Here is a 27,024-nt window from a genome sequence, read left to right as displayed (position 1 = left end):
GACCGACAGCCACCCCACGCAGGCACGGGCACCGCTTCCCACAGGGAGATCCAAGTGCCCCCGCCGCCTTACGCGCGGGCGGCGTGACGCGCGTTCCCGCCGCTGAGAGAGGACGCACCGCCCCTCCGCCAGGAACCGCTCCGAGCTGGGCGCTGACAGTCACCTCAGGCACGGCGCCCTCCGCCAGCAGCCGGCCGGCGGGAAGCCCCGCGCACGCGCGCTGGGCGGCCAGAGGTGCGGCTGGAGAGGGAAGGGCGGCGCATGCGCAGTGGAGTGGGCGGCCCGGGACGGGCGGAGGGGAGACGTGTGCTAAGCTCACGTGACCGCCCTGCCTCCTCCCCGGCGGAGCCACGTCCGCGGCGGCGGCGCGCGGGGGCGTGGCCGGGGGGGGGGGGAGCGGCCCCAGCCCCGGATGGAGGCGGCCGCCGCCATTTAGACACAGCCCGCAGCGGCAGGGAGTTGTGTGTGTGTGTTGGGTAGTCGTTGCTACGGTTGTCGCCATGAGGTACCTGTCGCGGCTGCTGCTGCTTGCCCTGCTCGTCTTCCCCGCTGCTCTGCTGCTCGGTGGCGCCCGCGGCGGCCCAGGTGAGAGGCCTTGGCCGCCTGGGGGGGGGAGTAGTGGGGGGAGTGGTGATGGTAATGGTTATGGCTGAGGGGAGCAGGCAGCGCACTCCCCTCAGCGACCCGGGGAGCGGAAGCTGCCTCTGCTGTGCCTAGGGAGCCCAGCGCCGCCCTCTCGCCGGGGGAGAGGCGGTGGCGGTGGGCGCTGCTCATTCATCGCCGGCGGGTGAGGCCCTCCCGGCCGCCCTGCGCACGTGGGCCGGGACCGGGGCCCGGACCGCCCTCTTCGGCCCGGGATGGGGTTCCGGTGCCTGGTTCCGCTGCTGTAGGGCGTCCCGGCTGTGGCCGCCGCGGGGTGCGGGCTCCTCTGGGCCTCGCCTCCCTCCTTCCACCCCTCCAAGTGTCCTTCAGGTCGCCCGGCGCTAATCTGTGTTTGCGCTGTAGCGTTATCTGATTGGCGATCTGGAAATTGCCGCCCCGCTCCGAAGCCTGGCAAAGGCAGGCAGGCGGGCAGCCATCTCGCCCGGCTCTTCCCGTGGGCTGCGGCACACGCAGTGTGTGTCGGCTCCCTCCGTCCCTTCGCGGGCAGCTCTCCCTTCCCGCTATTGCCACATCATCAGCCCCTCCGACATCCCTCGGAAGGACTGTAAATTAGAGGTCTAAGAAAACGTGCCAGCGCAGTTGCTGGTGAAGAATGCCTATGCCCTAGCCGTAGCCTGTTCAGATACAAAGGTTTTAATTAAAAAAAAAAAAAAATCTTTATTTCTAGACTTAGAAGTTTAAAATCTTCAGCAACTAAAATCAGTGTAGTTAGTCTTAGGTTAAGTGTTGCACGTGGTTGAGCTAAAGTCTTTGAGTGTACCTTCTAAAGGCATTTAAAGGGTGGGGTGATATCTGCTTTTTCTAGCTCTGACAATTCTGAAGTCCTTCGATAAACTGCGTAAGGATTCTGATTCCCTGACAAAGTTTTAAAATACTTGTTTAAAATGTGTAATCGTAGCAATTAGACTTTTTTTTTTTTAACCCAAGCCTGGAAATCAATCATCCATTCATTTATACTCTTTCATTTTTGGAAAACGTTAGCTTTATTAAAAAAAAAAACAAAACACAGTGTAGTTTTGTGTATATTTTAAAAACAGTTCTTAGTCTAACCTGCACATGCTCTAAACTGCAAGCAGACAGAACTCTGTCCTGTTGGCACTATTTCTATTAATCATATGTGCCCAGTGTTTGAATGTGTGAGACTCGGTTCCATAAAAGCAAAGAGGCAGTGAACTGTCTGACTGCACTTGTCTTGGAGCCTTGCTCTAGATCAGATTTCTTTACTGACTAGTGTTCTGGTTCTGTTGAACATATGGATATAGCAGTATGTGGTGTTGAGGAGGTCGTATTAAAAAGGACTATGTTTTGAAACTTGAATGGAAAGAAGTGCAAAAATAACTTTTTCACTACCTATGAAAGTGTAGTCTTCTGATACCAGCGGATGAAAAGGACATGCTAATCATTTATTAAACTTATTAGTCTTAGAAGAAATAGTACTCGCTAAATTAATTTTCCTGCCAATAGCAGTGTCTTTTAATTCTCATATTTGTAATGACAAAACAAAATTAAACTATTGTAATACGTTGACATGTTGAAAAATTAAACAATAGCTTTTAAGGCAAGTTGGTTGCCGTTTGTGAGTTTAAGCATTGCTGTGTGAATGCTGAACTACTTGTTATCCAGCTGTAAACTTTTTGGGTTTGAACTTACTGGCACATGAATGAGTGGTTCAGAAAGTTATTAGAGAAGGAGAATGTCTGTGTTGATCTTTCAGTCTATCATTTGAATGTGAGGTTTTTTGCAACTGAGGCTTCAAAACTGTATTTGACAGATTTTTAAGAAATTCTTCAAATGTTAGTTAGAAAATGGTACTACAATGGCAGTTTCCTGTTGATTAACTAGACATTGAAAAGTTTTTCTTGTATTTGCATTTTATTTTGGTAGGATCGGGTTTATTAGTTGCAGCTCAAGATGCTACAGAAGATGAGGAGGCTGTGGAAGATACCGTAGTTGAAGATGAAGATGATGAAGCTGAAGTTGAAGAAGATGAGCCAACAGACTTGGTAATAGTACATGAATGTTACTTCATAAGTATGAATTAGACCAAAAGGACTTGAAGTTAGATAGTTTAGAAATAATTGAGTTTAATAGCATTGCTATTTCCAAATAGCTGTCTCAAAGTCTCCCATTAAACTTATGTTCTGTTTGAAGTTTTAGAAGGATTTGTCGTCTTTTCCTGAATTACCAGCTGAAAAATCACATGGGGACAGCCCGATTTCTGACTACTAAACCTGAAGTTCACAAAAAAGAACACCAAGTGAGAGAATCAGATTCTCGTAGGAGCCCCATGCAGTTCTTTTCCAGCATAAGCTGCATCTCGGTAAACTGAGAACATTTGGGCTTCTTTGGTATTGATTTTCAAGGGGAAACAGAACCTTAGTTCGTAGTTAAGCTCAGTATTCTGAAAAGGTTGGTTTTGCAGCCTGTTTTCACTTACTACATTCCTAGTCTCTGATGCTTGTTGCAGGGTATGCCAGTTATACCAGTGGCCATCTTGCTGTTTGGGGTCATTTGTTTTCAGCTTGACAAAGTGAAATATTTTATGTAGTTTTGTGGTCTGCTTGTAGCAGTAGAGTAGTATTAGGCTTGCTAGACAGTTGGTGTACTTGAATTGGTACAAAAATTTCTTGCATTTCTGGTGTAAAATTAGGAAGTTTGGGACTTTATTAGAACACATGCATGAAAATGCAGACCTGGTAAACTGTTCTTTGATTCTATTAGATTTTTACTGATGTTGATGAGCTTAATGGTCAACCAGTTTTCCTAAGTCTTAGAAGGTATGCTAGCTATTCAGTACTGACAGAATGTTATTTAATAACCTTTTGCATAGAATTTGCTTTTAATAAGTAGTCTGTGACTCAGGTACAAAATATTGCACTTTTTAAGCATTGCTCTTATTTGTCACTGAAATAGAAGATACAGTTTTGCATGGCATCTTGAAATCAAGATGCTAGGTGCTTGGTTCTGGTTCTTGACTTCCCTAGATCATGGTACATGTATGACTGATCCAGTAGGCTATCCACTGTTCCAGGTAGTTGTTTAAGCAGTGAAATCAGATGATCTAATTAACTCACAAGCAATTAGTTCAGGCAGTTCAAAATGGGATCAGCCTTGTTTTTACTTGGTGGAAGAGGTGGTGTTCCTGTGATCCCCATGTGGAAAATAAGCTCTTAATGCTTGCATTTTCCAGATTAAAAAGTGAATCATCACAAAGGTGAGCTTGAACAAGTGAATCCACGAACTTACTTAGTTCCAACAGTCTAACCGTTTCCATACTTAATACTTAACTAATTAAAACTGAATAGGAAGCTTCTATAAACACATGCTCAGTAGTGAAAGTAACTGATTTGCCTTATGGTTGTCTATAACTTTGCAAATGCTTGCTTTTGAAATAGAAATTCTTAAGTGTCCGCATCTAAGCTTTTAAATTCTTTTCCTTCCACCCCCAAACAGACTTTCCTGTTGATTTCTGATCAGAAACCTTTCAATACAGCTAAATGCAGCTGAGATTAGTCAATCTATCAAATGCAACAAGTAGAAGGATAAATGCGGGAAATGATGTGAATCAAATTTACAGGGAGAACAGACTGTGCTAATTCTGCAACAGCAGGAATTGGTACTAATGCTTGCCACTGTGGCACACTTTGACACCTGGGATTCTCATGAAATGAGCATGGTCTTTGCTTCACTGTTTGTTATAGGATTTTTCAAAAAAGTCTCTTGTCTTAGACAGAAGAAAAAGAAGAAGAGGACTTGTCAGGAGAACCTAAAGCCTCACCTAGTGCTGATACAACAATCTTGTTTGTGAAAGGTGAAGGTAAGAGTCCTGTGCTAATCTACCATCTTCTTTACGTTGCTTAGACTAATTATATTAATGTGTGCATAAAATAGCAAAGCTCTAAAAAGCCAGAATCTGTTCTAGACACTCTCCATTTAGAAACGGCCTAGGTGTGGTGTGTGGAGCTTTTAATGGTTGAATATCTTTTGTTTTAGACTTTCCAGCGAACAACATTGTAAAATTCCTGGTGGGCTTCACCAATAAGGGTACAGAGGATTTCATTGTCGAGTCTCTCGATGCTTCTTTCCGGTATCCTCAAGATTACCAGTTTTATATCCAGAACTTCACGGCTCTCCCTCTGAATACAGTGGTTCCACCCCAGAGACAAGCCACGTTTGAGTACTCTTTCATCCCTGCTGAGCCTATGGGTGGTCGTCCTTTCGGCCTAGTTATCAATCTCAACTACAGAGATGTAAATGTAAGCCTCGTGTTGTAATGCGTTTTAATCTTTCTCGCTGTTGTGGAAATGTCAGGAAGGAACTGCTTAGTCAAATTACTCCCTCTGGACAGTGAATGTCTTTGTGGTTTTTAAGCAAATCAGGAGATAATAAGTACAGTAAGTGACTGTCTACATGTTTCACAATAGCCCTAACGTACACTTACTTCTGAATATGTTGGACTTGAAGTTATGTCAGCAGTGGAAACTAGAATGCCTTAAGCTGTGTAGTAGTGAGCTGTACTAACTTAAAAAAAAAAAACAAAACACCCAAACTAAATGTTTCTTTAGGATAGCCTAAATTTCATTTTCCTTTTCAGATTGGGCGTTGCTGACAAACTTAACTATCAGCCTAAATCCCATCTGCAAACCTGACTTGGAGCAAATAAATCACTAGCAGTAGCAGTCTTGGGGAAGACTATCCAAAAGCATAAGTGGGGATTTAAATAGGGTATTATTTTCTCTTTTAGTGTAAGTCAAAGTTTAACAGGCTTCTGTACCTTTGTGTTTTGATTGTTCTGATAAGAAACCTTCATATGTAGTATCTTGTGCTATAGGAAATAACATCTTCAAGGCCAGATATGACTTTCATGAGAATATCAAGACTGTTCTTTGTACTTGCATCAAAAAGGTTGCTTTTATATCTTGAGTCAAACTTGTGCTGCTTACAAACTTAATCAAGTCACGTGCAGGAGATACTGCCTCCTTTCTTGTCTTTTTCCAAGAACATGGAAAAAGACATTTGCGTATGTGTTCAAGAACTGACTTCTAAATGTTTTGTGGAAACTTTGTTCCAGGGCAATGTGTTTCAAGATGCTGTCTTCAATCAAACTGTTACAATTATTGAAAAAGAAGATGGGCTGGATGGAGAAACGTAAGGAGGCTGGAGATTCAAGTTTAGTTGGTGTACTGGTACAACAGGTTATTGATGGGGCCAGTAACAACAGTTCTTAAATCCTTGTTTTATTGAATATTAAGTCTGCTTTGTTTTGCTGATGATGTAGCAGGCATTTGACTTGTGTATTGTTGATAGACTGAAAATACGAACTTTTGCCCCAAATTAAGATCTGTATTAATATTATGTAGCTTCAGAATTGGTACTGTGTCAATGAGCAGTTTACACATCTACTTTAGCTCCAAGGGCTTAAGCCTGGAATAGGAGCTGATGTTATACAGCTACATAGCAATTCAAAGCTGTCAGGCTTTTGTTATGCTACTGCACTTTTTCCTAAGAGTTAAAGATGCAGAGGGTGCATAGTACTGGGCTGTGGGTCCTACTGGGAAGACTGGAATAACTTGCTTCTGGAGCACTCCACTATAATCTAAGATTATATAAACTGAACGATGCATTTGGAGTATAAAATAGAGAAAACTTGCACTCTTTCTTTGTTACTTTAACCCCTATCTGTAGCAGGTACAGTTCAGGAGTGTTTTTTGTTTGTCTTAAAGACTAAGTACATCTGACATCTTACATGTTGCAAGCATATGCTGTGCTTATATGCTTGTAAATATTCTAACACTGGAGTGGAATTTTAAGAGAACCTGTGAGTTTAAAGGAAAAAAAACCTTCAGAAATAGTTGTAGACGATACTGGATATTGGAATTCTTCTGCCACAGGTAGAAATTTCCATTAATTTGTATTTCTCAGATACAATAGCATCAATGATAGAAAAATTTGTCACATAAAAATGTGACAGTCTGATAAAGGAACTCTCAAAAGAATTGAAATTACTAGAACCAATTTGAGTTAATGTGAATAGATAATTACTCTAAAACAAGGATGTTTGGTTAAGTCTGTCCTGTAGTTTAACTCCATAATTTCCTTTGTTATAAATCTGAGCTAAGATGTTCAACTTGGAATAGATTCTTTACCAGTAAACTCCTGCTTGCTTCCCAAATTAATTTTAGATATAATTTATGTTCACCTCTTTCTAATTATCAACAGGTATTTCGGGTAGAATTCTTCAAAACAAACCAAAATGCACTGATATAAAAAAAAAAGATTCTTTGCATTGGTAGAATTCCAACTGTGGAACACAGAGCAAGATAAGCAAAGCCTTTCAAAGCTCTGTTGGCAATAAATTAGTATCATAGCAGTACTTGCTTTGCAGTAGCATACTAAAAGCATACAAGAGATTTTTTTTAAGGGTTTTGTAAGTGGTTAAAGCTGTCACAAACATAAATATAAACTGTGACCCAATGTCTTGAAACATGATACTGCAAAAGAGGTCTTGCAGTTACTAAATTTCAGTAATTATAAATAATTTCCCAGTTTATACTACGTTTTTCAAATGTTCTGTTGTTGAGAATTAAATTTAGGATTACAGTTTCTGAAATCAAAGTCAGAATAATATTTGTTAGCACTTCAGTTTCAGATTCATTGGGTTTTTTCCCCCACCCACCTGCAGAAGTTTCTGTGCATCTTTGTAAACTCTTAAACACTTAAGATTTTTAGTTAATGGTTTCTTAAACTGTTTTTTAAAGGATCTTCATGTACATGTTCCTCGCTGGACTTGGTCTACTTGTCATTGTTGGCCTACATCAGTTACTAGAATCTAGGAAGGTGGGTAGTGTGTTTTCTCTATGTACTTGTTAATACAAGACCTTACTGATACAAAAAAAAAGAAATTCAGTAGTTGCTTCTGGCATACATTGGTACAGGTAGAACTTTAGAAGACTTACTTCTAGACTTAAGACCTTAGAGATTACTGGGAAAACCAGGCATGTTTTTTGAAAATGTTCATAATTGGAGACATTTAGACTGCTTACCTAATGCTCTTTGGGTCTGCTCTTTGGCACCACACTGAAGTGGTCGATTTGGAAGCTTTGATGCCTTCCAGTCGCTGGATGCATGCAGATACTGATTCAATACTTACTGGGTAGACTTTCCCCATGTTCTTTATTGTGATCTATTACTTTTATCTAGGTCAAACTTTGGGGAAAACAGCTGCCTAGTTCTTTACTTAGTTCTTACCGATTCTTTGCTGTGATGTTAACTAGGGCCTTTTAGCCCTATATTATAGCATTATATAGCATATTATATATAACAGCTAAGGGTTTGTCCGTATAAGTGGTCGGGCAAGTAAAAGCTGTTGAAAGCTGAAGTCTCATCTGCATGCAATGCACAGGCTATGTCTTTGTGCAGTCTGGTGTATACTGCTGAAGTATCTTCCTTTGGGAAGAAGTATGGCATGATTATTGTGCTGTGAAATCTATTTTGCAAGGTGACATACGAGAATATTGCGCTGATCTGAGAAAGTATAATGAAACTCGTCACTGCAAAGTTTGATTAATTTGTAACAGGTATAATGAACTTGCTCAGGCATGTGAAATCTTAGTATCTTCGTGTGGAATAAGTATTGCAAGGCATTAGAAGTGGTAATACTTAGGTAAATAAATTGCTAATGGTAAAGATAGTTTAAGCTACAGAGACAGCTTCATGCATTGACTAGCCTTAAACTTGTGAATTAGTGAAATAATTGCAATTCATTAAATATAGCATTATTCGTTACTTCTAATACTTGTGCTATCAAAACTCTGTGGAAAGAAAAATCTTTCTTCCTTCTTGAATTTGCAGAGGAAAAGACCAGTACAGAAAGTAGAGATGGGAACATCAAATCAGAATGATGTTGATATGAGCTGGATTCCCCAAGAAACTTTAAATCAAATAAGTAAGTAGTCTGCCGTCCGCAAACTAGAGAGTAACAATTACTTAATCAATTAGTTGTAACTGAATAAGTAGCTGAGATCAAGTTCTCAGAACAGCATACATCTCTTCTAGGGAATAAAAAACGTGTCTAAAGCACTGTGTTTAATGATTAGACTATTACATTAGCAGCCTATTTTTGAACAGAACAAAGTTCCCTGGTTGGTACAGTAATTACTGTCGGTGACTTTTACAGTTTGTTCTGTAGACTCTTTTTCAACAGTATAAAATCTCTACTCAAAACCTGGATCACAAAGGAGGTTTAAGTAGGACAAAATATCTGTCTTAAAGTTTCTGTAAGTTGTTTGGCAGTTTGCCATGTTAAGATTTGGTATTAATGTCCTTCATGAGTCCAAAAATGACTAAGTTCTAATTGATATCTGAAATGCCAGCAGTAAACCGCATACCTGTTTCCTGTAGACCATTTGTGTGTTTGTGGATATTTCTAACTTCTCTTGCTGTTTCTTCTGTTTTGCTTTCCAATGGCTTCAGTGCAGAGTAGAAGAGGTGAGGCAAATTCTGTTGATCCTAAAGAGTGTGTCCGTGTGATAATTAGGCACGGATAGAAGTACAGCTTCCTGCATGCAGTGATTGGTGATGTAGCATGAGCCCTAAAAGATTACAGGAACAGATGCACACAACCACACAATCACATTTTATATGCGTTGCATATAAATTGATGTTTTGGTATATGATAAGCATTTGTATATATATTATTTCTGGCTATATTGTTGTAACATAGTTTCAGTAAATTATTGCTGAAGTACCGTTGTCTCCTCTAACAGCTCCCAGAACCCTTTATGTAAAATGTAGATGTGTATCTTGCCTTCCCTGCTACCTTGATGTAGTATCAAGCTGATGTTACATGAGGGAGGTGGAGGACAGATCCTCTCAGTGGAGGCTCACCCATCTTGTGATGGCTGAGCACATCTTGTTTCACTACTACTTGACTACTTTATTGTTGAAAGACACTTCATCCTGTACTGATTGACTTGTAATGGCATGATGGCTGCTCCTTTTGTTTGCACATATCAACCAAGTTTTTGGAGATGGTTCTGCTTAAGAAAATGTGCATTTTTAAGTCAACAGATAACCTTTGCAATCACTTTAGGTACTTAATAGAAAGTATTATAGCTTCTCTACAATATTACAAGGATTGAAATTCTACCTATGTAAGGCTGTGGAATTCTGCTTATGTAAAGGACAATTACAGCCCTGTCAAGGTCTTAAATGTAGGATGATGCTTCTGGCATCCAGCGATCACACAGCTAGAGCTGGGTGGCTTCCCCGTATGGGATATTTGATTACAAAGTGACATCTTCATAGTCAAATGTGGGTGCTTCCTGGAAAAATGTGTTGTTCACAACCAAAACACTTATATTCTGCTGTTAATCTGTATGAATGTGGGAATATTTTGTGCAAGACAAGTAGACTAATGGAGGGTCAATCACGTATTTCTTCAGGCAGGTAAACTCAAACCAGTAATGATCAAAATAATTATATAACTTTCCAGAAGTGTAATTACTGACCATGAAAATTTTCTAAACAGCAGAGCATGCATGAAAATGGTGTTGGGTTTGGTGTTTTGGGTGGGGTTTTTTCTGCATTTTAGTAGGTTGCAAATTGAACAACCTTCACCCTGGAGTTGCACGTTACAGATTAAGAATATTCTTTTTTTTGTTACCTTTAGTAGTTAAAAAGCCTTAAGTTGATTGAACTCGCTTCTCTGTGGTGATGCATTGTACTAAAAGGGCAGTTTGGCTCGTGTTTGGGAGAGAGAAAAATACATGGTCATACAACATCTAATCTGAAGTAGCTGTGGCAATTATTGCAACTATCTTTTTTCTTTTTTTTTAATCTAGATAAAGCTTCACCAAGGAGGTTGCCCTACAAGAGGGCACAGAAGAGATCAGCAGGCTCTGATGAGTAAATGTTTACTAGTACAGCAGTTGAACCTTTACTAATCCTGCCTGTTTGGGTTTTTTGGATTGGAGTAGTGCAGAGAATCCATATCACCATAAGGAAAATACCGCTAAACATTTGGACTGAACAGATTAACTGAATGGTGTTAATATTACTGAAAATGCACTTCTCTTTTTTGTTAATTGTTGGGGGGGTGGGGGGAGAGGTAGCCATTAAGATTTGTGCCTGCGTGTGTAAGCGGTTGGTCTTAACAGAACATGTTACCCAAAATGTGCCTTTAGAGTTCTGTGTAATGCTGGCTTGTCATCTGTACACTGTCCTTGAAGGATTTTTCTCCTCTCCCTAATCTGAATGTCTAGTGACTTAATCTGTCTTGATTGTATCATGTCTGTATCAGAATCTGTATGTATTTTTCTTCAGTAAGTAACTTTATTCTCTACAGTGTGCACACACTGAAGAGTGTGTGTGTGTGGTCCTATATCAGTGGCAAGGCACTGATCATCTAGATTTTTGCATAGTTTACATTCTAAAGGCACAATTGGGTATAGCTGCTTGTAGTGGTAGATATTTTGCTGCTGGTTTGATCTGGGCATGCAGTGACCTAAAAATCTGAACTTATCTGCATAGATGTTAGGAAGACTCTTACACAGCAGCAGAACTTGTGAAGCATGGAATTTGTGTGCTGAATTGGTATTACTACATAAATTTTTTTTATACCCAACTTGTTAAATGGTTAGTTATTGAGTCATGCCAGCAGCTTAAGTATTCTGATTATAGTGGCAGCTCTGCAATGTTTACTCAAGAAATTGAATGAGTCAGAACAACTTTTCAGTAAGTTCTTGGTTGTCTCACAAAAACTACAATGTCATATGTATCAAAATGTGGTCTTTTCTTAAAGCTTTACATGGGGTAGGGACTTTGCATTTACTGTACACTCTTGAAACCGAATTTGAAAAACTGTTGGCTTCAAATAATCCTTTTAAATGGCAAACAAGTCACCCTTTACGGTTTTTAAATCTCAGACTTCTTTTTACTGGTCAGTACATTGATCTGAGGGTTTGGGGGTTTTTATCACCTTGTCTTTCCTACTAGTAACACATATGCATATCCATTATTAGATACATGTTAGTTCAATACTAAAGCAGAAAAGCTATATGCAGTCAAAATGGGATTTTCTTTTGCAGCAGGCACATGGTTACCAGGTACTGATTCACATCCATTGCATTCAGGAATTTAACTGACAGTAAAAAAGAGCAGATAATGCAGTGTGTCAGTTTACTGCCATTTGAGTACTTGGACAAGGCGTGAGCTGTTTGTATCTCAGCTGCATCCCTTCCTGTGTCTGAGGTTATCTGGAAGCTTGCTGAGTTCAGGAAGAGGCATTGATTGGAGACCTCTGTTGTAATTTTTTTCCTCCCCTTCCTGATCCCCACATGTGAAAGTGCTCTTTTAAATCTATACTTGCTCTGCAGGGACTGAGCTTCTGAGCCAATGAACACCGAGCAATACTTAGAAATCATGTCATAGCATGTTTGAAGCATCTAAGCTCTGAAACTACCTGTACTGGCACTATTCTGCTGTATGCTTTGCCAGAATGAACTGTGAAGATGTTCTTGACTCCTCTAGGAAAGCAACCTCCAAAATGCTTTGTTTAACTTTCTGATAATACAGCTAGCCCAGGCAGAATATTTTTAGTAGTTAAGGTTGCTGAATCATCATACAGATCACTTGGCAAACAGTTGAATGCTACCTCCATAAGGAGGTATCTCCACTCAAATTGTGGGGAAAAACTTTGTTTGACTTTACTGATGCTACCTAACTGGTTCTGGGTTAGGTTTATGGGCTTATATTCAAACTTGCATTGATTCAACAAAGTGTTTATGTATTAAATGCTTTGTATACTAAAGCCCTATAGCTATTGCAGCACCTGAAATACTGAACTTTTAAGTTCCCTCTCTTGGGTTATGTTTCTAACCTGAAATCAAGAAAGTTGTGTTTGTGTGTGGTTTTTTTTTTTTTTTACCTTCTCGTAATGGGCAATCTTAAACTGCATGCTCTAGTTCTTCCCAAGATAGGAAGGCACTCTTTGGGGGGGGTGTTATGAGACCTGTTATGAGACCTCTAGATATAGTGATACTCCAGGAAAAAAGACAAAGGATCAGAACAGAGGATATTAATTTGTAATATCCTAATTTCATTTGCTCAGATGCTTAACCAGTAAGCTTAGCCCTTACTGGTTGAGTTTTGGAGCAAGTTTGGCCTTTAGAAATCTTACACTGACCAGGACTTAAGAGAAGCTGAAGGACTGAAGCACTGTACAAGTAAGAAATAAGTATACAAAGGCTTCCACTTTATTCCCCACACGCAGTGGTTGCCATCCAGTTGCTTAAGTTCTAAGCATGAAAGAAGAGAGGAGACTTTCAGCAGCCTGCATAGGAACTAGCAATGGGAAAGTCTGGTTGTACCAGACTGTCTTTCTGATTGTACAACTTGGCATTCACTGTAGATGGTTCATAGGAATTTTCTCAGTCACAAGCAGTACATAAGAGCAGTGGCCAGCAGTCCACTACTGCACATGATAAATGAAGTAACAGTTCTGAATTCCTTGTGTCTCGTTGGTTTGCTGTAGTTGAAACTTAGCAATAACATTCTGGTGTGTAGTGGTAATTGAAATTTGGCACATCTTACGGTATTTCTAGTGAATAAGCCAGTCTACTACACTCAGATTTCTTCAAATAGGAAAACACAGTTGTTGCTTTATCCTGTTGTTTAAGAACTACTTTTTTTGGTACTTGAATTTTCTACTCAATTTTTAAACAAATAGATAGCTTAGTGTCACAGGTACGTTACTGGATATCATTATTATTGGCCGAGTAGGGTATAGTTCCATTGACTTTAAGATGGAACAGGCAGCAATTCTGCCTGTCTCTATGCCATCCCTTTCCATGTGGTAGCACAAGCATTTGTATAATCCAGCATTCTTACCAACTCAATTTTCAGCAAGCTTACTGCACTACCATATGCTGTTCAAGTGAGGTTATCAGGAGCAAGGACTGAAAGAAGATGTGAACTTGGGTTTCTTCCTTATATTAGTAAGAGATGCCAAAATGGTTTTAGACCACAAATAAATTATGGCCTTAGTGTGAAGGACCACTATTAATTCCTTTCTCTCAGCTTCTTAACTAGTTCAAAAAATTGTGAAGACCTGATCAGTCTGGACTTGAGGTAATAAAAACTGCGTTGGAGTTCATGTCCACAGTAGTAGCGGAGCATTAACTTTGCTACACTTGAACTGCATTTGGTACTTGTGGCCCTCTGTGTCTGCTTTGTGACAGATGTTCATTTTTTTTCCCAGTATCATTTAATCTGAGAAAGAAGAGTGGCTGGTGTCAGGCTAAAGGATGAAGTATCATCTCTGGTCTTCATGTAAGAAATAATTAAATTGTAGGCTGTAGAGGTGAATGGAGCAGACTAGTGATGGCAGTGCTTCTGCTTGTTTCAAAACAGTTATGCTGAACATCTTCCTTACCTTGGAATGGATAGTCAAAAGCATCATTCACTGTTTATTCCTGGAGTGTGTGGTGCTAAATAAGATGTTGCAGTTGAAAGCTCTGAATTCAGAGAAGCAGCAGGAAAGTGAAATACTGACATAGACTGGTTGTCCTGTTTTTCAGTGTGCCTGATGTACTGAGCAGCAGTTCAGAGTCTGTTCTCTTTTTCTTTGTCAAAGGAAGGACAGTACCTACCTCATAGGAGTGACACAAGGGCTGTTTCAGGAGTGTTTTGAAGTTACTTGATACTTGCACAATATACTTCATGGAGACAGTAAGAAGACATAGCACTAATGTAACTTAATGGCAGCTCCACAGATTGCTGTTTAATCCCCTCACTGAACAGAATTTTGTAGCTTTTGGTAAGACTTTGCTTAGTAAATACACAGAGGAATTGCAGTGACCTTACAGAGGAGAGCAAAGCCAGAAAGATATTTCAGTTTCTGCAAGAGTTTATAGGTGGGCTAAATAACCTTCTTCTGACATTTTTCCATTTATTTCTAAATTTTCCCAGGGATTTTTTTAATCAAGTGTTATAGATAATTGTTTGTGTAGATACAATCAACAGTCAGTTTCTGGACTAGTTGTTTTGGATGATTAAGTTCAGATGATGTACTGCAACTGAAATGTTAAATTAACATTTATTCTTACCTGCTGACTTTCATCTATAAATGAGATCAGATCTCTTGAAAATGGCTGCAGGTGTTTTGTAAAGTAAACTTGATTTTTTTTTTTCTTAGCATTGTGTAGCTTTTTTTTTTTCCCCAAATAAAGCATGAATATGGCAGCAAAAAGAGTGCTCTGCTGGTGCTCTTTTCCTTGATAAGCAACCTGTAGTAGCCAATATGTAAAGGGTGAAAACATGCTGTTCTTAAAAAGCTGCTTTCCTACAAGTGTATTTGGAATGGGAATAATAGCGAGGAAGTATTCTGTGATGTTTTGGACAGTGGACTAATATTAAAATTCTTTGTAAGACTAGAGGAGGGTTCTGGGAAAACATTAAGTAAATTCTTCAATCCTGATCTGTTAAAACTGAGCCAGTGTCCCTTACATTTCCAGAAAGAATAACCTATTGTTAAACAGTAGGCAGCATGAAAAGGATCTGTTAAGACGCTTAAAGGCTGCTGCAGCACAAGGTTATAACAAGGCCAAACCCCTATAGCTTTGAAGTGCATGCTGTTGCCTGACCAAGCAAACACAAATATTCCAGGCAGTAAATACAGAAAGTAGCAGTTCAAGCAGGTGTGCTGCATCCAAACAGAAGGTGGTAAGACTTGCTGGGGAAAAAAAGTTAACAAAAGCAAAGCAAAAATGGCTTAAAGGATGCTGAAATTTCTGTATTTGAACTACATCTGTTGATAAATAAGGGAAAATTTAAAAGCATGTGTGTTAAGATGTATTTTTAACTCCCAGAAAACATAAAAATAACTCTCAAATTTGAAGTCTGCCTCATCCTTACCTGAAAGGATCAAGGTAGATTTTTGAGACTTCACAGTGGTCTCTATCATTTCTAGGCCAGTCATTGCAGTCTTAATTTCTTAATTTCTGTCCCCTCACGTTAATAGTCTTGATAATACATTTACATTAACAAAGATGCAGTAAAACTTCACTATTACAACATGCCAGTCCCTTAACTGGTGAGGGGAAACTGAAACTTAACCTCTCTTTCCTTGTCACTGTTGGTTTGTTTGGGTTATGTGGAAAAGCACAGCTTGTCCTGCCTTATTTGAGTTTTCCCTGTGCCACTTAAATTCACTCAGTGACACCCAAACGGAAGAGCTGGCTCTTTCACATAGAGAAGGGAGTACTTGGGAGTTAATGTACGTAGCTGCACACGCGTCTGAGCAAGAGACATTTTCAGGTGTATATTCTATTAAAACAGATACAGAGAGGGCCTGGATGGAGCTCGACAGCACAGCTTTCATTCAGATGAAGCTGCATTGGTGGACTATGTGCGATTAAAGCATTTGCCCTGAAGATAAAATACACCGCTAGGTTCACTAGGTGGAAATTATTACAGCCAGCAATACCAGAAGCTGCCACCTGGGGGGTCACCCAAGCCAGTGACAGCTGCTTTTCGTAACAGACACAGGAGCTTTAGTCTTCTCCAAGAGCAGCACCTAAATGGATGGGCTACAGCAGCCACACGGGGCTTTTCTTAAGCCTTCTTTGATCACTGAAGTCAGTCTGAGCACTGCACCTTTCTCTGCTTTTAAGAAAGTAATTGAATATGTGAAACTTAAGCTCTGAAAAGCTGTAAATACTAGTGTCTTCCACTTGCTTCCAAAAAAGTCAGGGCTGTAGCCACCACCGGGGTCAGCCTGAGGCACTGCAGAGGCAGGGATACAGTGATGCTGCATACACACTACCTCTTTGTCACCTGCTTTCCTGGTCCTGGCCTCCTTAGGAAGGTTTCCTGCCATTGAAGTTAAATTAAATTGGGCTCTTCAACTCCATGTGCACCTCAGCCACCTTCAGACACAAATAGGTCCACATTCTGTCTTCAGCTGGAGCGTTTTTTCCATGAAAGCCGAATCAAAGAGTCCAGTCCACCCAGAACATGGAAGGACACCTCCTTGCATGATCCATGTGGATCCAGAGCAGGACGGAAGCCAGCAGTGGACAGGACCTTGCCCTGAAAGCAGGCCAGCCTGAGCCCAGCCTCAGCTGGCAAGTCCACCAGTGAGTTTCCAAGAGAGACAGCAAGAAGGAAAGAACAAGCTGTTTCCTTTAGCAGGAGTCTAACAGAAAGAAGGAAAGTCTTAAAATATCCTATTGCAGGTTTCCATTGGAAAGGAAAAGCTAGAATTTAAGTAGCATGTGATGAACCGTCACGTACGGTTTGGCAAACATTGTCACCAAAATAACGGGCTATAATTAGAAGCAAGTGTAAATACCCTGACAAACTTGATGATTATTGAGTGTGTTATGTTTTTTTCTTAGAGACGGTATTTAAGAGTTAGTTAATGCTTGGTGGGTGGTAATAGTGGTTCTTTCATGGAGAGCGGGAAGTATTTCTCACAGCTGCAAAGGCCATTTTGCCCAACTAATCCTGACTGGTGGCTGCTGTAAGCAACCCGAGACCCAGGAAGCACATCTTGCTGTTCAGCACTGCGGGAAAGGCAGCTCTTTCAGAAAGAAAAAAACAAAGGAAAGAGGACTTAGCTTGTATTTTTAAAGCCAGGCTACACAGAGACCATCTCCTTTCCAGTGTAGTCTGACAGGTTAGAATCATAGAATCATCTGGGCTGGAAGGGACCTTCAAAGGTCATCTAGTCCGACCCCCCCCCTGCAGTCAGCGGGGACAGCCCCAACTAGACCAGGTTGCCCAGGGCCTCGTCGAGCTTCACCTTGAATGTCTCCAGGGAAGGGGCCTCAACCACCTCCCTTGGCAACCTATTCCAGTGCTCCACCACCCTCATGGTAAAGAATTTATTCCTAATGTCTAATCTAAATCTGCTTTTTTCCAGTTTAAAGCCATTACCCCTTGCTCTGTCATTGCCGGCCTTTGTAAACAGACTGTCTCCAGCCTTCCTGTAGGCCCCCCTCAGGTACTGGAAGGTTGCTTATTAGGTCTCCCCAGAGCCTCCTCTTCTCCAGGCTGAACAACCCCAGCTCCCTCAGCCTGTCCTCGTAGCAGAGGTGCTCCAACCCCCTGATCATACCAGGTTGTGGTACTGTGGTGTCCTGTCACCACCACCCCCACCCAAAAGGTGTGACGAGGGTGAAGTGTGAGGCATCACCACAGTTGTACAGCAGGGACAGTCGCTGACTTCACTCAGGAGCATTGGTCCGTGCTCACACAGGGCAAGGTGTTTCCTCAAGGTCCCGTTGAGACCGAGCTCCCCCTGACTCCATTAAGAGCATCTCACCGAGTGTCATTTACTGGTCCTTTAGCTCGGTGCCGCACTCCTTGTGGTTACTCCCGTTTTCCTTCAGTGACAGTCCCCAAGGGCCATCACCCCATCATTGCTATTTTGCTGAATTTGTAGAATTGCACCAAAACAGATGTCCCTGATTCCCTGCAGCGGTGGTGACTACAGGCCACCGAGGATCTGCTGACAAACTGCAGAACATCCCACAGCCGAGCGCGGTGGAACACTGCCACCAGGAGCCCTGGGAGGAGGGCGCTGGCACTTTTCATTAAGTGTTGTTCAAATTAAGTACCTTCATTTTTAAGCAGGTGTTTTACAGCTGCTAAAGAGAATATTTTGGTTCAGAAAAAAAAAAAAAAAAAGCCTATTTATGAGAGGTGCATTCACCAAAAAGTAATAACCAAATGTGCTAAAAGCGGCCCGTGGCTCCGCATCCTGCGCCAAAACCTGTTGCCACGAGGCGTGTGGGTTCCTCACTTCTCCAGAGCCTTTCCTTTCCCTCACTTCCTGCCCTTCTCCAGCCAGCTCAGCGCCGACGCTGGCTTTCGGGTGGCTGCGTTAGAAGGGCCTCCGTGGTTTCAACGCCAAAAAGATACTGGCAGATAAGGATCTAGACGGGAGATCAAAAGCGAAACTCGCTGTGTTGTGGTACAGATTTGTTCCCGGATTGCTGTGTGCGCGCCGGCAGCTCGAGACTTTGATTTTCTCCAGCTGTGGAGCGTAATGGACCGGATGAATGTAACCTCGAAGCCTATAAAGCTTTAGGCGTATGGGCGTATTGAAGGCAGCGGATGAAGTGGTGTTAAGTATCCTGCCAGCAAAAAGGGATTTGCTGCTAAAGTGAGCAAACGTACGAGTGTTGCTTCCCACTCAGCAACAGCGCATGACGTACGGAACATGGGGGGAGACACACTGCCTCCTCCTCCTCAGCTGCCCCCTGGGACCCCTGTGCGTCAAGTAGGGCTACACTTCAGTAGAAACAGGGGAAAACAGCAGTGAAAAAGGTCACATTTTTTGTTCACAGCCAGGTTTTACCCAGTCACTTTTCCATTCCCAAGCACAGGTCACGCGGTAAAGCTAGAGTTCCAAACACTCGGGAGAAATAGTTACTGGTCAAAGCAAGCCCACATCTCACAACTAGCACTAAAATAATCGTGGCCCTAAAATAAGATGCAAATACTTCTTTCAGGTGCATATTCATTAAAAGTCAGACACCACTCATTTAAAACAGCAGCCCTTATTGCAGACCAAAGCTGTGGCCATTCTCTGCGCAATCAGATGCCAGGAGGTGGGAAGAGAGGCTGGCACGGGGTTTGCTGTAGTTACCCCGATGGAACTGGACCCCTTCCTGCGCCCGCTCCCTGTCCGAGGGCAGGGGCTACACACACGCACACACACACGACCATTTCTTTGCCTGCTCACCACAGAAGGGCACCTTTTGCTGTTCCTTGGACCACACGTTACAGCAGAGCCACCGACCTCCCTGGCTGACATTTCGTCCTCACCTTCACACGTTTCCAGGAGTACAGCCGTGCTCCCTGTGCCGCTACAGGCTGAAAATTCCCGACGGAATGTCAGCCCACAGCAGAGCCAGCCTTTACCCATTAACCTCTGCCTCTCAGATTATGAAAATAGATCAGGCCTTTCACAATGGAAAGCCTTTTCTCCAGCAAACTTCTCTTACTTACAGCCTCCAATTAACTGATGGTCGCAAACTGCTTCACAACCCTTTGCCAAAAGGCCCTAGAGAAGCTCAGACACTTTCACAACTGCATATTCCAAACGCCCATCGCCCAGACTTCCCCCAAACACTCCTGGCCCTTTTCCCTGCCAAACGAGAGGCAAATCTGGCACCGGAGAAATAAACAACAAGCACAGCAAAGGAGAAAGCTATTTGCAGTTCCTGCTTCCCGGAGGATTTTTCACTGCATTACACAGTGAGGGCGGGTGAGCCAGAGAAGTCCACCCACTTACTACTATTTAACATATGAAAAACTCCTACTGTCTTTGAATGTGTATTTTTTTAAGGCCAAGAGGGCACTGAGAGTAGGAGGCAATACTAGAATCTTTGGAAAGCCTCAGCCGTGTTTCTCAACACCACCTTTACTCAGTTTCGGCTCTATGGGGTTACTTCAGATGCATGGTGAAGGCATCTTGGCCCCATACCTAGGGTAGCTCTCTGAAGGTTTTTGTTTTCCTAGAGAATTCGATTAGTTTTTTCTGTCAGGCACCCCATTAACATTGTGACACACGTGCAGATTATGTGTCACTTACCTGAGGTGACACGCACAGCTGGCAACAGTGAGGTAGATGTTCCTATAGCTCTTGGGCATCCTGTTCCATGCAGTAACCTCTCCCCAGTCTGTGTCTTCACCACTGTCCGTGAGCAGACCAATTTCCCTCCGCCTCTCCACTATCCTCCCAGGTGTTGATCCAGTTAATTTCTTTGGGAAAAAAAAAACTTACTGGTAAAATATATATTTTTTTTTTTAATAACACAGAGCTGCTTTAGCAGCACACAACCACAACAGTGCTCCCCTTGTCCACCACCCCCCCCTTGCTTTAAATCACTGCCCCAGGTGAAGCCACTGATGAGCACAGGCAGCACACAGGGATGCTCTGCAGCTGGTGAGATCCTAAAACACCAAGAAATTCTGTGGCAGAGCACTCCCCTCTGTGCTGTGTCCCCCCTCCAGCCCTCTAATAAGTCCCAAGCAAACACGTGCACGCCACAGGACAAACGAGTCTGTAACTTTTCATAGGTCCAAAGGCACACGCCACCAGTGCCTGACACCCACTCCACACCTTGTGCTTGCTGGGTATAAATTGTGCTTTCAGGACTGGTGAGAAGGGGTTAAATTGCCTAAAACCGCATTCCCGATAACACAATCCTCAGCTGAGGTGACCAGGAAAGACACCAGTGGGGCCATGTTGAGAAGGACCAAGAGCTTCAGACTTGCTGAGTGTAAGGCACCTGCAGGACACGCTGTGGGCTCTGGAGGGGGCTGCATTAACAGAACACTTTTCCTGCTAATGGTCTTACTTCAAACCCAGTGAATCAGCCTGCGACCATACGCAGCCCCAGCAGAGCCATCAGCTCGGGAATCCCAGCTGTGCTGAACCTCCTGTCACCTTGGGCTATTTCCACTGTCTATAAACCTGAGAGCCAGCACAGCGCTAATTGCCTGAGACTGGAGAAATCCTGTCATCTGCCAGCAGATCCACTGGTATCAGCAGTCACCTGTTTCCAGACAGTGACAATAACATGCTCCTGGACATCTGTGTCCCCTGTCCCCTGCGTGTGCAGGTGAGGGCACGGAGCAAGGAGAGCAGCTCTGGGCTGGGGCTCAAGGCTCCAAGGCCAAACCCTGGAACCAGAGCACCCAAAGTCCAGGGGTGACCACAGTGCCATGGTGCTAGTGACCTGCCATACATACACAGCCAGGCAACCCATCATCTCCCCCTGGCAGCCACAGCACAGGCACAGTCTGACTATGGAGACAGCTTGTCAAATAACAGCCATTTAGGTACCCACCTTCCCCACACACACTTTCTTCTCCAAACCTTGGACCTTTTTTTTTTTTTTTTTTGTGAAACATTTGGCTCTTCTCTGACATGACGGTGGTTTTCAAAATCCCCCATGCCAAAATGTGGCTCTTCCACTTCCCTTGTTTAAACGGATTGCAGAGAAAAACCCCAGCATCTTCCTTATTGCCTGTTCCGCTGTTGCCACACGCTTGCAGGGAGTCTCTCCCCTGCGCAGGTGGTGGCAGTTACCGCCGAGGACAGGGACTAGAGAGGAAAAGCACTTTGCACAGCTCCCAGGCTGGAGAGCTCAAGTGACCCACCTCACCAGAAGGTACTGGTGCACTGCAGAGGTTTTACTCACTTGCTTCCCTGATGTTGGCTGCTCAGGTCCCCAAGTCCTGGGAAATGCCAGTGCGGCCCATTTTTCCACAGTCCAGCAGTTAGAGATGTCCCGACTGAACAATCCAATCAGTACGTTTCTCCATCCTTTCCTTTTCCTGTGTTACCAGAGTGGGTGATGAAAGATAGAGCCTCCTAGACTGACATACAGAAAGTACCAGTTACTCCGTCTGGGGTCCTGCTTCTCCTTTTTGCAGACAGTCCAACCCTCAGGGTTTCCAGAAGTGACGTCAATCCTGTCTTAACTCCCAGTCTCTACAGAAATGCCTAAAGAAAAAGCCATGTGCAATTCCCCAAACCGGAGGCTTGTGAACAAGGAAAGGTTTTAAGTGAACTTTTGCCCCTCACCTTCCTTGACAGTCGAATTGTGACTAATCTAATTTTGTTTGAGAAAGACTTTTTTTTTTTCAACAGAACTGGGCAAAACACTGTTAATACTATCAACAGCAAATTGTTTCTCATTGTATTCCCTTTCTGAAGACCTAAGTGCAGGTATACAGCCCTCCCGTCCCCCAAATGCTGGGTACTTTGTGACAGCTGGATACTGGAAAACAAAGACTTTATTCCTTTTCCTTTACCACTTTGCATTTCAGTATCACTCAATACACAAAGGATGCTCCAACCAGGCTCCATATCCTCCTTTGGGACAGCCAGGTTTCACCCAAGCCTGCTGTCTCAGACCAGCCCCTCTGGCCCATCCCCGTGGTCCACAGCCCACAGATCCATATTCCACACTTCCAAAAAAACCACCCTCCTGGTGCCCCTCGCTGCCAAGGCACCCCCATGGTGGCAGAGGACTTAGGTCTTCCCCGAACCTTAACACTCCGGGGCGAGCACGTGGACTCCACACCTGAGGCACTGCTGTGAGATTGAGCCGCAACACACATCTATGCCCACGTCAAGAATTAACCTGCGGCTTCACCTTTAAAATGGTAGAAGAAAAAGCTTTAGGGAATGAGGCGAGGAAGCAGCAAGTTGGAGGAGGCACATGGAGACACCACCACCTCCCCACCCCTCTGTCAACCCAACGTTTTGGGCCAGCTCCAGCCATCCTCGCCGGAGTTAGTGCGGGGAGGAGCGGAGGCAGTAGGAGGGAAAGGGAAACGCCAACGAGGAGCAAAGCTCAGGTGGCTGCAGGAGGTTACCCTGTCCAAGGCAAGAGGAGCAGGGAGATTCCCAGCTCAGGGATGGCCACAAAGGCAGACAGAAGGAGAAAAGGGCTGGGGACACAAATTACACCCTTCCATGGCCAAGAACCAAGTGCTTTCTAAGTCGTCCATTTTGTAAATAATTAGTCACAATCACTTCCCAGCCGCATAAACTCATCCCATTTGATCTTACACCTCGTGCCAGGTCCCCACACCCTTTGGATGTGAGTTTTCCCATCTGTCTCTCAAGAGGAGGGGAGATTTCTCAGGCCAGTGGGCAGGAGAGGGAAGACTGCCATTTCCTGCAGGTTTCCTCCCTCAGAAATCTTGTTTCCACCCCTTCAGGCCACCCAGGTGGGTGCTTCATCAGAGATCCTTGGCTGGGGGCAGAGCTGGCTGACGGACTGGGTTTTTTCTCCTTATCTCTTCCTCTCCTTTTTTTTTTTTGGGGGGTAGGGTGGGGCACCTGTCAGTCTGGTTTTGGTAAATTCGGCTGAAACCACGACATCAACCTCTCCCTGTCTGGCTGTGAGGGATCAGGTCCTCACCAGAGAGAGGGATGTAGGGAATTTTAACCTCCGTGACAAAGGTACAGGAGGGTAGAGGGAGGAAAGCAGCAGAACTTTACCCCTGGGTTACGTCTCTCTCATTCTGGATCTCATTCACTTCTCTGCCAGAAAGAACCATCCCACCAGGACTTAGGAAGACGCGGATGCTTCAGCTTCACTGCAGTTCCCCGGCCTCCGGAACTGGATACGCAACTCCGATGGGTCTTTGGCTCACTGTCCCGTGAAATGTGTTTTATTTGTAGAAAAGCATATAAAATGCAGCGAAGGTGGCTCCAACAAGCCAAAACAAAGGATTTCTCTCTTTTTTTCTCGACACATGCACGTGGCTTTCAAACGCATCCTGAAGATTTCACAGCCATACACGGTTACGTAAAAATAAAACTATGGTGGCAGAAACCTACTTCGTTTATACAGAAATCGACTGATAGAGTGTTAATCACCACAAGGTGCCAGAAAGACCTGATCACGGAGCTACAGTTCATAAAAAAAAAAAGAGGAGAGAGAACCCTGACCCAAGGCCTGTGCAGGACAGGCAGCACCAAAGCACTTTCCCGCTGTCTTCGGTCGCTACGTTAAGGAACTGCACCGAGAGAAAAGCACCACTTCAAAGGGGCTTGACTACCAGAAAATGGCAGAGTCATTGGTCTGACCGTAGTCAATGGTTCGACTACCAGAAAACGGTGGTCAGAATGAACGTGAATTTTCAAAGTGCCACGATCGTCTCCAGTTCAAACTCAGTCCAGCTGAAGGAAGAGAAAGAGTGATGTTATTTAGGCGGATAAGCTCCAGCTCGTGCGTCGTCCTCTCGCGGAGCAGGCTGAAAGCAAGTTACAAGAAACCCCCAAGAAAAGCCACGTCCGTTTTGTAACCTATAATTTTTAAATATAACATTTTATTGCTTAGATGGTTTGATACAGAACAACTTTTACTTTTTATTTTGAATTTGGAAGTACTGTACAACTGAATAAAAAGAGGAATAAAAGTACCAAAACAAATGTGTGATTCTCTGTTCATGTGGCATAAACCAGTCTTGTACACAATTCGTAGCAGCAGTTTAAGTTCCCTTTAGAAAAATATGAATTCTACACATTTATTACTGTTTCCTGCATGGGATGAAATCACTAGGATTAAACTTCCTTCGTGGAGAGAGAGAAAAGAAAGGAGACACACAGAGAGAAGAGAGAAGATGATGAATCATTCTGAAAATGGAATCAGACTGTCTCATAGCCCCCAAGAGTTATTTCACAACAGCCTCAAAGAAGGTTCTCTCTTTTTTTTTTCTTTTTCTTTTGTTTATTTTTTTTTTTGCGCTTTCACAGTCAAGTGCTTAATGTAGTGATTGAATTATCTCAATGTTAAGTCCATTGCAACTCAGGCAAAAGAATTTCAGAAGATCCTTTTTTTTTTGTTTCTTTTTTGTTTTTTGTAAAAGCCCTGAGAGAGGAAAAAAAAAAAATAAAAAGATTCAAACAAAAAATCGTATAGAGACAAATTAGCTGAACATGCAAACTAAAGCCTAAGATTCACCCATAGTTTAAACACATTATAAATTTCACAGTTTAATATTGGGGGAGGAGGGGAAACAAAAAAACCCAACAACAGCAACGGTTCTCAGTCAAACTCAACTAATAAAAATGTCAATAAAATGTGGCAAGATCTTATACTCTACTAGGATATAGATAAAGGCTAAATAAAGCTTTAAATCAATAGTGATTATTGCTAGCAGATGTCCCGGCAGGCTGCTGGGAATTAATTACTTGCTACATTGTTCTGCAGCATATAGTTTAGTAATGGCTTCTCCCCCACAGTATTGCGCCGTTTAGTGTGGAGAGTTGCAAAAAAAAAAACCAAAACCAAAACAAAAAAAACCAACAAAACGACAAAAACCAAAAAATACCCAAAATAATAATAATTATTATTATTATAATTATAATAGTAATAACAATTTAAGGGATGCGTGAACTGGTTTTAATTAAGTAGAATGCACCTGGGTAGAGTTTCAAATGAATCATTGGTTGTGATTGATTTATCTATATCTGGCGTTAGCTTCGTTTCTGAACTGGTTCAAACATCCCTATTTAAAAAAAAAAAAAAAAACCACAACAAAAAATAGAAATCACATATACCTCAACCATTTTTACTTATTCTATTTGCAAGAATATTACTCGAGAACGTTTCTCTTCCTTTGAATTCTGGACAGTGAGATTTCAGTCTCCAGAAATTTTGGGAGAATTTTTAATATAGATATAGATATATATAGATATATATATTATATAATATAAACAGGGTCCGAGGCCCACTTCCTCCATGTCTGGTGAGAGCAGGAAAAGCGATTTTGCAAGTGGGGAAGGAGGGAGGAAAGGAGGGAAGGGGCGGGGGGGTCACAGTGCGGGCTGGGCTGGGCTGGGGGGCTGCAGTGGTGGAATAGCACAGTGAGGCTCCGGCAATGCTATTATGGCTCTGTCTGTCCCAGAGGTCATGACTGAAGGACAATTAACAAACAACAATAACGACAACAACAACAAGGACAACAAAAAAACGCTGGGCACTCCTAAAAATGCGCAGCTACAGTAGGATACATTTCGCTTAACCCCTTCAATATTGGTGGCTGGAGTGTCACCTGTTGCCGGCAACAGGAGCCACAGGGAGAAATTCCGGCTGCCAGCATTAAAGGGGTTAAATTATTGATATGAAATTTAGACACACACCTCAAGTCTTCAAGCATCAACCCCAAAATCTCAGGAAGATTTTATTTTTTTAATTTATTTTATTTATTTTTAACATGTCTTATATCTGTAGTTTTATTACCAGTAGTATTTTCTTGCTCTAGAACATGACAGTAGGAAGATGACGGTAAGGCTCGCATTTCTCTCCTGCCTGCTTTCAACTGGAAGACGGAAGAACTTTGCTCTTTTAGAAGAAGTAACACACGCTGTCACCGATGTGATTGCGACAAGACTAACCTAGTACTCGCAGCGCCTTTCTCATCCACCTGGGAGGGGCTCTCCACGGCCCCCTTCTCGCACGCTTCTCCCTCCCCCCCCCCCCCGACGCACACGCACACACTCACGCACTCGCACCCACACGCACGCAACTCGCACCCCACCGCGGGTGAGATGTTCCCCTGTACAGGCGTGACGATACCTCGCTGGCCTCCACGTGACTCTCCGGTGAGAGGGAAGGGTTTCATTTAAAGTACAGTAGAAGAGCTGCAACATAAGAAGAGGAGCTGGTGAAAGCGTTAAGTCAAAAAAAACCCCAAAAACAACCAACAAACGTTTTGAGAGGGGATCCAAGCTGCGTGATACGTCTGCGTGGGCAAATATTGCCCATTGGTTTCTGCTGACTGCAGAGACAAGCGAACTGATGGATTTATAAAATAATAATA

At 43.0% G+C, this 27,024-nt stretch overlaps 1 protein-coding gene across 3 annotated transcripts; it reads left to right on the top strand.

Annotated features, from left to right (window-relative positions):
- Window positions 1-383: 383 nt before the first annotated feature.
- Window positions 384-25,363, top strand: SSR1 (signal sequence receptor subunit 1). 3 transcript variants are annotated; one of them, XM_074146166.1, is made up of 9 exons: window positions 392-585; window positions 2,548-2,666; window positions 4,393-4,480; window positions 4,657-4,919; window positions 5,735-5,811; window positions 7,422-7,500; window positions 8,515-8,608; window positions 10,506-10,569; window positions 23,745-25,363. In XM_074146166.1, the coding sequence occupies exons 1-9, from the start codon at window positions 501-503 to the stop codon at window positions 23,767-23,769; spliced, it is 894 nt and encodes a 297-aa protein (XP_074002267.1). In that variant the 5' UTR covers window positions 392-500; the 3' UTR covers window positions 23,770-25,363. The 3 variants fall into 3 exon arrangements, with proteins under 3 accessions (XP_074002268.1, XP_074002267.1, XP_074002269.1); XM_074146167.1 differs by lacking the exon at window positions 23,745-25,363 and having other exon boundaries at window positions 384-585; window positions 10,506-14,906; XM_074146168.1 differs by lacking the exon at window positions 23,745-25,363 and having other exon boundaries at window positions 501-585; window positions 4,393-4,491; window positions 4,863-4,919; window positions 10,506-14,900.
- The last annotated feature ends 1,661 nt before the right edge of the window (window positions 25,364-27,024 follow it).

This window comes from Numenius arquata, chromosome 4 (assembly GCF_964106895.1).
Source record: "Numenius arquata chromosome 4, bNumArq3.hap1.1, whole genome shotgun sequence".
Lineage (NCBI taxonomy): Eukaryota > Metazoa > Chordata > Aves > Charadriiformes > Scolopacidae > Numenius > Numenius arquata.
This window is presented reverse-complemented; position numbering and strand designations above follow the sequence as displayed.